Below are 13,620 nucleotides of genomic sequence, written 5' to 3' on the forward strand. Positions count from 1 at the left end.
AAACTCTATGCTGATACTGAGCGGAAAAACAATATCACACCCCAACCGGAGAGAGAATAAATGAACAAAAAAAAAAACAAATTATAATTTAGGTAAGCTTCACTACACACGCAAAGCAAAGGAATAAATCCAAATAAGTATAAAATAAATAAGCACTGATTTAACTTCATCCCGAACACCTCTTAAGTGGTTCTAAAGTGCGGTTTTAAAGTAAAGAAAATTACATTGCCGAAGTAGTGTAGGTAAGCTTTCTAGGTGTAACGCAATTTAAAAGAGTAACGGCGGTGCAGTGACGCGAGTGTTATTGGACACGACGGACACCGCAATCGCATTAAAAAGTTCCCGTGTTGCCTCAACAAACTTCAAATAATGTTCTTCAACGTCGAAAATATCTTATCGAGGAAATATGTAACGTCACTAATATTATATTTTTTCAAATTCACTCCGCAAAATTGAGTTAAAAACTGACCTACAACGCCTTAATCTCGGTCGGGACGAGACATTGAACTCGAAGAATAATCTTGTTTATTCTCTCCCAGTTTAATGAGATTGCCTTGCTCTGCCAGCCTCGATTCGCGATGTCAACCGACCGGCAAGCATCGCATCGAAATAACTTCTTATATGAAATGCCACGCTTCGACCCTTAAAAGGTTGGAATAAGAGAATATTGTTTTTGAATGCAACTTTTTTGAATATACGATGAGTTAAATTGCAATTTTGTGTCATATTTTTTGTTTTCATTTTAAATTGTTCATTTAGAATGCTTTTTAATCGACTTCAAAAAAAAGGAGGAGGTTATCAATTCGACGTGAATTTTTTTTTTATTTTTTTTTTTGTATGTTTGTTACCTCAGAACTCGCTCATTTATGAACCGATTTGGAAAATTCTTTTTTTATTCGAAAGAATTTCTCTCCAGATTGGTCCCATAAATTTTTTTTCAAGACCGCTTCGGTAGTTTAGTTTTAAAATTTAAAAAACTAGAATAATGATGTCGTCCAAGAAAACGAAATCGCGATTTTAGCTTTCCTATGACGTATTTAGTTATGTTTTTGCATTGAGTTTGGTTGACTGTACTTCTCACATACTTATACATATAGCATAACATCTTTTCCCCGTGTCAGGGGTAGGCAGAGGCGTAACATTTCATCGCGATAGTCGTACTGTGTGTGAAACATATCAGTTGTGTTTTTGGGTTGGGTTTAATTGACTCTACTTCTTTCATACATACATATATGTATATAGCATCACACCTTTTCCCCTTTTTAGGGGTAGGCAGAGATGTAACACCATAGCGCAATAGTTATAGTATGATCGAAATATATCAGTTGTGTTTTTGCGTTAGGTTTGCTTGAATCTACTTCTTACATACATATATATAGCATCACACCTTTTCCCCTTTTCAGGGGTAGGCAGAGGTGTAACATTTGAGCGCGATAGTCGTACTGCGAGCGAAACACATTAGTTGTGTTTTTGTGTTGGGTTTAGTGGACTCTACTTCTTACATACATACATACATACATATAGCATCACACCTTTTCCCCTTTTCAGGGGTAGGCAAAGGTGTTACACCACAGCGCGATAGTTGTACTGTGAGCCAAATATATCAGTTGTGTTTTTGCGTTAGGTTTCCTCGAATCTACTTCTTACATAAATATTTATAGCATCACACCTTTTTCCCGTGTCAGGGGTAGGCAGAGGCGTATAATTTCATCGCGATAGTCGTACTGCGTGCGAAACACATTAGTTGTGTTTTTGCGTTGGGTTTAGTTGACTCTACTTCTTACATACATACATATATATATAGCATCACACCTTTTCCCCTTTTCAGGGGTAGGCAGAGGTGTTACACCACAGCGCGATAGTTGTACTTTGAGCCAAATATATCAGTTGTGTTTTTGCGTTAGGTTTGCTTGAATCTACTTCTTACATACATATATATAGCATCACACCTTTTCCCCTTTTCAGGGGTAGGCAGAGGTGTAACATTTCAGCGCGATAGTCGTACTGCGAGCGAAACACATTAGTTGTGTTTTTGCGTTGGGTTTAGTTGAATCTACTTCTTACATACATATATATAGCATCACACCTTTTCCCCTTTTTAGTGGTACTCAGAGGTGTACCTCCTCAGCGCGATAGTCGTATCGTGAGCGAAACACAACTATGCCATTGAGACGGTCTATTTTTTACTTACACAAAAAAGCAAAAAAATAAAAATAATTTTAACAAAAAATTAAACCGCCTTCAAAAACCACTCAAAACCAAAAAATAATTTCACATAACAAGTATATATTGGATACAAATTTTGGAGTCGGTGCCTAATTTTTCGCACTATCCATATTCATACGAGAGAGTCTCAATAGGCATCAACGTAGTACATAATATACCTGTATAATTGCCTTCATTGGCCAAGATTGTGTGAAGAACCCCTAATTTATTAGGCAAATAGCAATGAATTTTAAAGACTAAGAAACGTGGTGTACGGTCGCCTTTTTGTTCCAATAACTATAAAATTCCGTACTTAATAATTTAAAAGTGTAAATAATTTTCATGACTAGCCAGGTAATAATTATGTTACTGTATTTTTTATAGGAACACGACAGTGACACAACCGCACCTGGTGGTAAGTGGAATTTGGCGTCTATATATACTAAGGAAAGATGATTATTAATTGCCGATCGACACAATTTTGTCGGCCTGCTTAAAAACAGAGCACAGGTTGATCTCGACAGGCGTTTACAAATTTATCTTTATTGTATTTTATCTGCATATTATCAATCCTCAGCTACTACTCCGTGAATACTAAACCCTAAATGCAAAATTGTTTTATTGTTACACGTTTTCATAATCGTTTATACTCTGACAACAAAATTACGCTATTACCAAAAAGAACCCCACAACGAAAGCAGCAAAAACTAATTTACAAATTCATTAGACCGTGAAATCGCATTCTACTAATTTAGTACTTATGTAATAAATAAGCTGGCAACACTAAATGGAACACGTCACGTACAAACTGTGAAACATGTACCGTGTTTGTTACCCACACTGACATAACTAATTACCAACACTCCAGTTATTAAGTTACATACTTATTGGTTAGATTCCCACGAGACAACGCGTGAATATTCATAAAGCTGGAATATTTACTGAGATCTCAGCCTCTCAGCCCACCTCAACGGCCGAGCAACCAAGTTTCACTTAATTGTATTGAAGTTGAAACTCAAACGGATCGTAAATGTTACAGTATTAATAAGATTGTTATATATAACAGAATTAAACCAAGTGGGAAAAGGGATTCGCAATCCATTTTACTAATTAAATGATGACAATTGCTTCTAAAAGTTAGAGGCGAATATTCGCGGGTTCACAGAAGTGGTAGTAATTTGAATTGAGAATGGCAAGTAGTAGTGCTAATGATCGTTTTTATCTTTGTTGTCAAACAGCCAATGTAACTGTTAGGAAACTGTTTAAAAAAGAATATTTGCAATTATTTGTTTTCCCGGGTTAAAAAAATTTGAAGATAGGTATTACATTAATTATATGTTTTATGCAAATTAACGAATTAAAACAAACCATATAACTTATCAATCATATATTTTAAATATACAGTCTCCCCATCATTTAAGCCTATTTAAAACATGAACTCCCAGTATCGATTTATGATAACGTATAAAAAGCACCATACTTACAACCAAAGAACTTATTTATTTATTTATTTGAACAGCCAACAAAACATACACCTTACATAGTTATTAGTTACATTTCAGTAATTTCAACTTATAAAACATATTCTAAAAAAACTCTCGTATTTACACTAAAGACCGCACCACATTAATTTTCGTAGTTACTTACGGGATACCTAGCCTACTTGATAATCCGACTACACGTACAATGAGAGGCTTCCAACTTTCATGCATCAAACTCGAAACTAAAACTGAATATTTTTGGAGTGCCTCGTTAGTCTTCGCCTGCTATCTACAGGCTGTTCTCGTAACTATGATGAGGTTTTTAGTGAATACAGACTTGTTAAAGTAGAAATAATAATGAAAATGCTTCAGACAGATCACAGACGTAACATGAATTTTTACAAATAAATTGAAAAAGTAAAATACAAATTATTTCAATATCCTTATTTTGTAAGTTTTACATACAAAATAAGGACAAAATAACATAGCATAAAATAAGTATAGTATAAAATAGGTATACCGACCTAGACTACACAAAATGTCGGACGAAATCATCTCCACAACATTAATTATACTACTGTTAAGTGGACTTAACATCTGAACAGACAAATACGTTGTAAACAGCTACCATTGTAGACATGTTCATTAAACCTTATTCTACATAACATTTGCATCGCATTCATTTGGAAATGCTCACGTACGCTTTGCCCCACATTGTTCCAGGAAAGCTGTATCGAAATACTCGGGCCGTAAACTGAAAGAGCTTTACAAGCCTTTAATATAGGTGGGGCGGTCACATTAAAATCGGTCATTCGGAAAATCAAATTTCAGTGACAACATACGTCCCTCCATAAAAAAAAGAAATCTTTTTACGACGGCCATAACGGTTTGAACGACCGTGTGGAGTCCCCAATCGGTTGTTCGTATTGTTCATGCGTTAGTTTGTTTGTGATTGTAAAATTAGCATTTGTTTCTATATTAGGCTAGTTCCTTGCTAGTAAATTTGTCGCAGCGACAACACCATACTTTCAGTCAAAAATAGACTCACGCAAACACCATATTTGCATTAAACTACAAAATGATCCAAAAATCAGAAAACTATAACCAAAATTTTTGGCAAATATATTCGTTTTTAATGAATGATTTTTGGCACAATGTCGGCAAAGGTGAGTATGTGGTTTCATCTCAGAACAAGAGTGTATCGCGCTAACTCAATATTATTGGACTTGCAAGAGAAAGATTATAAGGTGTTATACCTTAGTAGGTAATGTTACAACTAGACATAATGATATTTATATTAGAATTGTAATAAGTACATAGGTAAGATGGTTTCCAAAATTAACCTTCTAAAATTAAGGCGTCCAACTTACCTGGAATTCATGAGACGGAAATAGCTCAGCGATCCGTGAATGTATTAATTGCGTCTCCACTAAATCCTTCGGGAATACAGACTGGGCGCGAAGTGCGGGCTTATGTTGCGTTGTACCTACTGTAAAGTAAATAAATGGTTCAATCATTCTTATATCTTCTTCCGCCGGCTCTTATCACAATCTAATGTGCGGTCAGCATAAGATACTTTTTCAAGTATGTTGCTGAAATGATATCGCTTCTTTTTTACAAGCCTGGTCGACAACATCAATATTATGTTCAAGAAATTCCAGACCTGCATTAAGCATGTTAAAAAACGAATACAAAGATTGCCTGAACTGGAATTCGAACCCAGGATCTCTCGGTTCGCATCCGATGAATGCATTCCTAATGGCCTTAAAGTGGCACCCTCAGCAAAATTGCGCTCTAACCTTACTTTTGCAATCTATTTGGAATTTATAATAGCATAAAAAAATATAAAACATCATATTTCTACAATAATATTATATTAAGTATCTACTTATTCCTTGATTTTTTATAATGTGGATATTGTTTCAATATTTAGTTTTAATGAAAAATATAACTAAAATTGTTGATTCCGTGCATCTCTCCCTACAGTACATATTTTAATATACAACCAATACTATTAGATAGACAATTGTATGTTAAGTATATTTTAACAGTTTAGAATTTTCAAAAAGACTTAATTTTTTTTAGTAGGTAATATATCCATAACTCTTAGCATATTCCCACTATATGAACGAATGATCAATGCTCTTGCGTCCCTACGCGAGGCCTACAGCCTCTCCCTGGAGGCCCTTAATTTAGATTCTTAAAGCTTTTTTTACCTACTTTAAGTATTTACCTAGTATCTAAGTATGAAATAAGGTATATAAGTAGCCACCTGCTTTGTGTAAACAAAGTAAACTTAGTAAACCCTCATAACTCTACGAGATTACACCATTAGGTAGGTACATATGAAAATAAATGTCCTGGATGATGAATATTATTATATTAAAAGCTAATTATTATTCCTGAAAAGCTTATTACCGCAGGCGGAGCCGCAAGCTGCATCTAATCCCTATAATGTTAGTTAGTTATTTTTCATTATAAACATTTATGACCAAAGGACTGTATTGCCTAGCGTAACAAAATAATGACTTTGACAGTTCGTTGATGACAGACGCGAATGAACGAGGAATATTTTTATTTTCATTCAGATATCATTCGTTCGTTTTGAGTCGATATTCTGCGATATTCGTGTTAAACATGAAAAGAACTCGAAATTTCAACATGTTTATTCATTAACACAGTGCTATTTAATACATTTGTTTTATATTTGAAATAAGACATGTAAGGAAAGCTCGATAAAATACATTTTGTGACTACTTTTATTCACCATTTTCATACACCGCCAAAGAAGATGGAGGGCAAAAAAATATCTTTTGGTTTTATGAAAACCAAGAAAGTTGACAAGGTTATCGTAGAAGAAAAGAAAGATTTCATCGAATGTGTAGAAGAAAAATCTATTAAAGTTGTGGGGTAAGTTCATTTGTGTTTACAAATTTAACCTCAAAGCGTAAGTAAACGTAGACATTTTGGTTTATAAATACAGTATTATATCTGCAATTTGAATTACTCTTGTTTCAATGCGTTATAACAAGTTGTTAGTCAATAGAAATAAAACGCAATTTTTTAATTACAATTTGTTAGTTTCATTAGTTGCTATATATAAAGTATCTGACAACAAATATACGGTCTACACTTAGTATTTAAAGATTGCTTACAAAATATCTATTTTACATTAATAAATTTAACATTAACAACACTTAAGCCTAAATTAATTCATATGTGATCTAAATCATATGTTTGACCTTCCATAGTATTTAACATTGGCTTGTTCTGTAAATTGGTTCCATAAATCCTTTTATAACTACCGAATCCATCTAAAATTAAATTACAGCACTTAATATCTATTTACATTTATTTTAATTCCATTATAAATTTCAGCGGTGAATCAATTAAAGACGATGCACCCTTAGTAATACCAATGAAGCCTAACACACTCATCACAGCAGAAAGATTAAAGCAGATAGCTGAAAAAGTTGAGAGCGGATTAGATGATCCTGAACCGCAACAGCCGAACCCTTCAATTGATGAAAAACCACCAGAAAATGAGACTTTGGAACAGATGGCTGTGAGAGAGTTGGTGCGGGAGGCAAAGAAGGAAGTGAACGTGGAAACAGAGGTGTTGACTGTGCCTTTGCCGGCTAAACCTATCATGGAGGGAGAGAAGGAGGTAAAAATGTTTAGTATTTGCTTACACTTTGAAGATATTGACTATATTTATATTAACATGTGAAGAAAATATGTTCCCTTTTTAAGTACGTAGCATACATGTCTAAACCCATAGTCAGCATCCCACGCACAACGGCCCAACCTAGTACAGGCTAAGTGCGGAAAAAGGAACCCCTCAACATAGAAAATAGAAGTACATAGCATGTACGGAGTATTGTGAGATGTAGCATAATTAAAGTTCATATATGTTGAGATAAAAATGATGTAAAATATGTGTTAAGTATAATATTATTATAGTAGGTCTATGTTCAGTGGTGGAGTTTGTGTTGCTGATGATGATGGTGATATTATATTCTACAGTTGAATTTTCACACTGGATAGTAGTCTGTTCTATTACTTCTTTGGAAATTGGATGTAACAAGGCACTGTCCAAATATAATGATTGAAGATTGTGAGGAATGAATGCATGACTAGTCAGATTAAAGACATTGTAGTATACCCTTGAGTTAAATCTGGAATAAAAACATAGTAATTTATAATATCTGGTAAAGTAAATATAATTATTATATTAAATTTATATTCATGATTTTCAACTTCATGTTTCAGTCTTCTTTAGATGACTATGAATCCATGCCGATACAACAGTTTGGAATGGCAATGCTGAGAGGGATGGGTTGGAAACCTAATAAAGACCAGTATGTATTGACTCTAATTTTTATTATTTTTTAATAGATGGAGAATGAGAATCTTAATATAGTATTTGATTACATAAACAAAAGAACATTTGTATAATTGGATGTACATATTGGCAAACATTGTCTCAGGCAAAGTTATACATAGTTAATATTTGATGCGATCAAACCAGGCAATGAAAAGTAGAGTAAACCTACATAAAGTGCTGAAGTGAATATTTGTTCCAGATCTAAATACAAGCAGCCGCAGTTACGACCCAAAGGCCTTGGGCTAGGAGCAGATAAAGTAGTCACAGAAAACCAAAAAAAGAAAATGAAAGACAATAAAAATGATGAGGAATTAACGATTATTAAAAATGCTTTCGTGAAAATCACTACTGGAAAGTGGAGTGGATATTATGGAAAGGTAAATTTATTTTATTGTAAACTTAGTATTGAGTCTGTTTTTTTCCAAAAGATATAAATGCAAATTTTATTGATGTATGGTTTATAGAAGTTTTTTAGAATGTTTCTACATATCTCATCTGTAAAGAAGAAAGCGATAATAGCAATATTATAATGCTGTCATTTCAGGTTGTCAGCCTGGATGAGGACAATGGCAGAGTGATGGTTGATATTCCAATCAAAAAAGAAACTGTCAGTTTGAGTGAATTTATGATGCATCCAGTTACAAAGGCCGAGTATGACAAAGAATCCAAAGTAATTAGTAAGTTTCCAATTTAGTATATAATTGAATATATTTTAAGATCATTCATGTACACATTTTATCTTTGAAGAAATCACAATAGTGATGGCAACCAGAGCACCCAATTCCCCATGTGTACTGCATCTGATGATGTAATAGCAGGCAAATTCATTGCCATATCAGACACAAATTCCAGATTTCGGGCTTATGGAAGCAGAAAAGCCCAATATCACTACCCTGAGATCGAACCGAAAGCCTCTACATCAGGTGTAGAATTGCACATACAACTGCACAACCGAGGCAATCAATATTTTTGAAGAGCAAAGAAGTATATTAGATACAGTATAATACATTCTTAGATCACAATATTCCTAAAAAAGAATTTAAATTGAAGTATTTCCAATGTAATCTTTATACCCCTACAAAAAGATTATATATCAGTAAGGATTATCTTCTTTGTTATACTAGTGTTTAGTGTCCAAGTAATGCCCACCCTTGCAAGTATTAAACATATCCAATAATTTTAATTTTTATTCACAGATTCCCTGCAAGATTTAAGTTTGAACGACAACTCATATTTATGCGTGTTTACTACATTCAAGGGTTTGTGAGGTACAATACTTGGACACTAATTGATGTAACATGTTGGCATAATGTGAATTCCTAATAAATAATTTAATTCTAGATTCAGACACATTTGAAGATTACAAAAAAAGTGAGAAAAGTTCACAAAACTCAAGAAATATCGAGAGAGAAGGTTCGTCGAAGACAAATAAGAGTAAAGAAGAAAAAAAGTATGCAAATGATGACAGAAAACAATATAGGGAACATGAGAAATCGTCCAATGGAAGAAGTAGAAATAGAGATCGTCATAGAAAAGATTCTTCTAGTAGTGAAGAAAGATACGTCCAAAGGAAAAAGAAAGATAAGAAAGAAAGAAAAAGATATAGTAGTAATGAATCGCTGTCTTCGCTTTCAGAAGACGATCGGAGACACAGTAAAAAGAAAGAAAGTAGAAAACGTCGAAGTAGTAGTTTAGAGTATTCTGATTCATATAAGAAAAGCAAGAGACATGGATCTCCGGATGGTAAACGTGATATAGATAAGAAGAGGAAAGGGAAGAAAAAAAAGAGAGACAGAGATCGGTCGCCAAATTATAAAAAACATAGAAAATAAGTTTAATCAATAAAATATTTTTTTAGAGTATATTCTTGTGTTTTATTACATTTGTTTTAATTTTGTGTTGGGTAGTACTTTGTTAGACTTGATCTTTATACCTACACTCATAAGAAAGTTATTATTAATTTCAAGATAACAAAACACATTTTCACTAACAATCAAAATGATTGAAAAAATTGACCCACAAATCATTAAATATAATACTTTACTGTTCAGTACACAAGCGATGTAGCTTGTGTCAGATATATTGGCGTGTTTCCTGAACAGTAAAGTATTATATTTAATGATTTGTGGGCAAACGATCCATTTTTATACTTATAAAAATACAACTTTAATAAATAACGATTCACAAATGTTTAAACTATTTGGTACATTTTGGCATCAAAAACAAAATGGTGCTAAACAAATTACTGTATCGCGACATCTATGTAATTTTTTACAAACTAGTATTAAACATTGTTAGTCTGATTGTTAGCTTATTTCTCGACTCACAACATGAAAAAACATTTCATAGATGGCGCTTATACCAATTTATAATAGCTTGTGAACGATTTACCCGCCCTTCCTCGGAGGGTTGGTGCATGGCATAGCACGTTGCACAAAATTTGACTTATTGTCACGGTTGGCCGGTTACGGCATTTTCTGTACCTGACTTTAATCTTCTACGGGAATGTATAAGGTTTTTAGAATAATCTCACTAGGGCACCCAAATTTCTCGAGGGTATAATACCTAATTATGTTCTTTTTTAAGGATTCTAAGTTCTAGATGAAGAAAATATTGAACCGGCGCGTCGTGGGACAGAAGCATAATCATTTTTGGCCACCAGTAAGGCGAATTACTGAGCATTATGAGGTTTAACATCCATTGCCTCAGAGTGACGAGCTAGCTAACAGGCTAGCGGCATGCTCGTCTCATCATTCAAGGCCTATAAATTAAAATGCCCAAGAACAAACCTGCTGATCGCGATCCTCGTGTTTCACCGGGTAACAAATGCGTTTCGCATTTCAAACTATGTATTTAAAAAATATTTTCGAACTTATTGTTTTACTAATAGGTACAAATTTGTAAATTTCAAGTACTTAGTACCTATTGCATTTGGGAACATTCATTTTACATAATCTGATCTCAAGCTGGATTGACCTATTGACTTTATGGTTTAAACAGTTATGCCTTGTTACTTAAACACTTAAATTCATTTTATGAAAACACGAAGTAAATTCAATTCTTTCCATTCTTCTTTCCTCCTTTGAAATATAACAAAATGTTCTCCGCAATAAATACAAATATAGTATCATTTAATATCTACAAATCTATACTATTATAAAGCTAAAGAGTTTCTTTGATTGTTTGGGGTTGTCCTCAGAAAATACTTAACCGATTTTGAAAACATTCACTAATAGGAAGCTACATTACTCCTGATTGGTATAAACAATAAGCTACTATTTATCGCGGGAAAATATTTATCTAAAACTCACGCGAGCGGACCCGCAGACAAAAGCTGTTTGTTTAAAAATATTGAATGATAAAATAACCATGACAACACCGACGCAACTGCGCTTGACAGTTCAATTAGCGCAGATGCAGGTCAGCTCTACCGCTATGATAGAGGGTTATTGGACCCACATACTCAATAATGAATATAAACATTCAGATACCTGTAGTCTTTGGTGCATAAAATGACCTCTCGAACAATAACTTTACTTCTTTTCCTGCTCTTGTAAGAGGTATCGTTGAGATGGAACAAGTTGGCATCTAACTACACAACACTGATCACGCGAGATTATAGACTCATAAAAACCAAAACGTAGAATTATTGACAGAATTTATTTCCTACATTATCCACAAGTACTTAATACTTTATGGTAGGTAGATAAGTACTTACTTACGACGGATTTTGACGATAGGTACATTACCTACCACCAAAATGCGTCGCCATTGAAAAGAGTTTATGCTTATTGCGCCTCCGGGATTCTCATAGAACGTACAAATTGCGATCTTACTTTACTATAAGTACCACACACACACACACACAACATCACGCATTTTATCCCCGAAGGGGTATGCAGAGGCGCAACCATGGCACCCACTTTTCGCCAAGTGTGTTCCGTCCCATGATGTGATAGGGGGCGAGCCTATCGCCATATCGGGCACAAATTCCAGACTCCGGGCTGATACTGAGCAGAAAAACCCAAATATCACTTTGCCCGACCCGGGATTCGAACCCAGGACCCCAGAGCGCTGCCATACCGCGCATGCAGTACAACTACGCCACCGAGGCAGTACTATAAGTACCAAATATATTTATATATAAATAAATAACAATCTCAAATTTAAAAACTAACCGAACTTTGCTGCTTTTTCAAATACATTAAACAGTATACCAACCTTAGAACTCTTTGTGCATTACCCACTTAGTGAAATTTCCTAAGTACGCGCACTTGAGTGCTCATTAATTATGTATCATATTTTTCGAAATAAACCAGCACGGAACTAGTGTAGGCAGCATATTTTTCATGTACCTACTACACATATTTATATGCGAATTTCCATAAATAGGTACGATGTATTCGTTTTTGATGGTCCCTAAATTGTAATGATCCAGAAATGTCTAGTGCGTGCAAAAGCTATTATAAAACGACTGCACAAAAATAATTTATAAAAATAATATCTCTACCTTCTATTGAAAGAAGCCATTAATAGATGAAATAATGTCATTAAAATAATTATAAACTACAAACCTAAAACTATACTTACTAATATTATAAAGAGGGAAAGTTTGTGAGTCTGTTTGTTTGATTTAAAGTAAACCGGTTTTGAAAATTCTTTCACTAAGTTATATTCCTCCTCCGTGTTATAAGATACATTTTATCCCGGAAAAACTTATTCACTCGGACGGAGCCGCGTGCAACAGCTATATTTTATAAATGTTCATCTAAACTAGAAGTTTCGAAGTGCACTCTTGACTTTATCTATCAATACCTATACTTACATAGATCTTGTTAAAAATGTATTACCCACTCCCAGACGGTTTCAAGTAATAACACTATCCGTGGAAATATTGCTTACATGGATACATAAACTTACCGTAGAACATTACTACATTGCCCAAGAGACATAATTTTTGCCAACACGGTATTTTTAAGAATTCAAATAAATAACATAGACATATTTTTAATATTATTATTTATTTTCGGTACAAAATTTGGAAATAATGTTTGGTATCCTATATTAGGATACATATAACATCGCTTGCATCTAAAGCGTGCGTATTAAAAAAAATACCTAAGATTTTTTTAAATTTAAGTTGATAGATATAGGTTGTTCCGTGCTGCAATTCCTAGTAATAATATATTGATATATTGTAAATAAAATTGAGTGCAATTCAATTTCGTATTGCAATTAGAATTTACTATTAGATTATTCTTGCAAATACCTACTTACCTGATAATTACGATGAAGATGTGACGCTCACCAAACCCGTATCTGTGTCATGAGAATTCTGAGTAAGATTACTAGAAGAATTATTCTGCAACTAGTGATTCTCGGCAACTGCTCGAATCACCTTATTCCAATTTTGCTTACTCTGTATTTTACATCTCTGTAAAAAGCTATTAATATTAAATCATGCCATCCTCCCTCCAAGATTAGTTATGCGAATCTACTCGCAATCGGAAGAGAGTGCGATTAAACTTATTTATATATATAATATTT

At 33.8% G+C, this 13,620-nt stretch overlaps 1 protein-coding gene across 1 annotated transcript; it reads left to right on the forward strand.

Moving 5' to 3' along the window:
- The first annotated feature begins 6,262 nt into the window (after positions 1–6,262).
- On the forward strand, positions 6,263–9,937 carry LOC115446787 (protein PXR1). The gene is made up of 6 exons (XM_030173579.2): positions 6,263–6,596; positions 7,065–7,353; positions 7,959–8,047; positions 8,273–8,450; positions 8,618–8,750; positions 9,415–9,937. Exons 1-6 carry the CDS (start codon positions 6,478–6,480, stop codon positions 9,903–9,905), a joined length of 1,299 nt encoding a protein of 432 aa, XP_030029439.1. The 5' UTR covers positions 6,263–6,477; the 3' UTR covers positions 9,906–9,937.
- The last annotated feature ends 3,683 nt before the right edge of the window (positions 9,938–13,620 follow it).

This window comes from Manduca sexta, chromosome 8, assembly GCF_014839805.1.
Source record: "Manduca sexta isolate Smith_Timp_Sample1 chromosome 8, JHU_Msex_v1.0, whole genome shotgun sequence".
Classification (NCBI taxonomy): domain Eukaryota; kingdom Metazoa; phylum Arthropoda; class Insecta; order Lepidoptera; family Sphingidae; genus Manduca; species Manduca sexta.

Bases quoted from the DNA above. Each gene is read 5' to 3' on its own strand.
- LOC115446787 (XM_030173579.2), top strand. From the start codon at position 6,478: ATGGAGGGCAAAAAAATATCTTTTGGTTTTATGAAAACCAAGAAAGTT. The intron at 7,354-7,958 runs GTAAAAATGTTT...TTCATGTTTCAG, and splicing joins TCATGGAGGGAGAGAAGGAG to TCTTCTTTAGATGACTATGA. The intron at 8,048-8,272 runs GTATGTATTGAC...TATTTGTTCCAG, and splicing joins TGGAAACCTAATAAAGACCA to ATCTAAATACAAGCAGCCGC.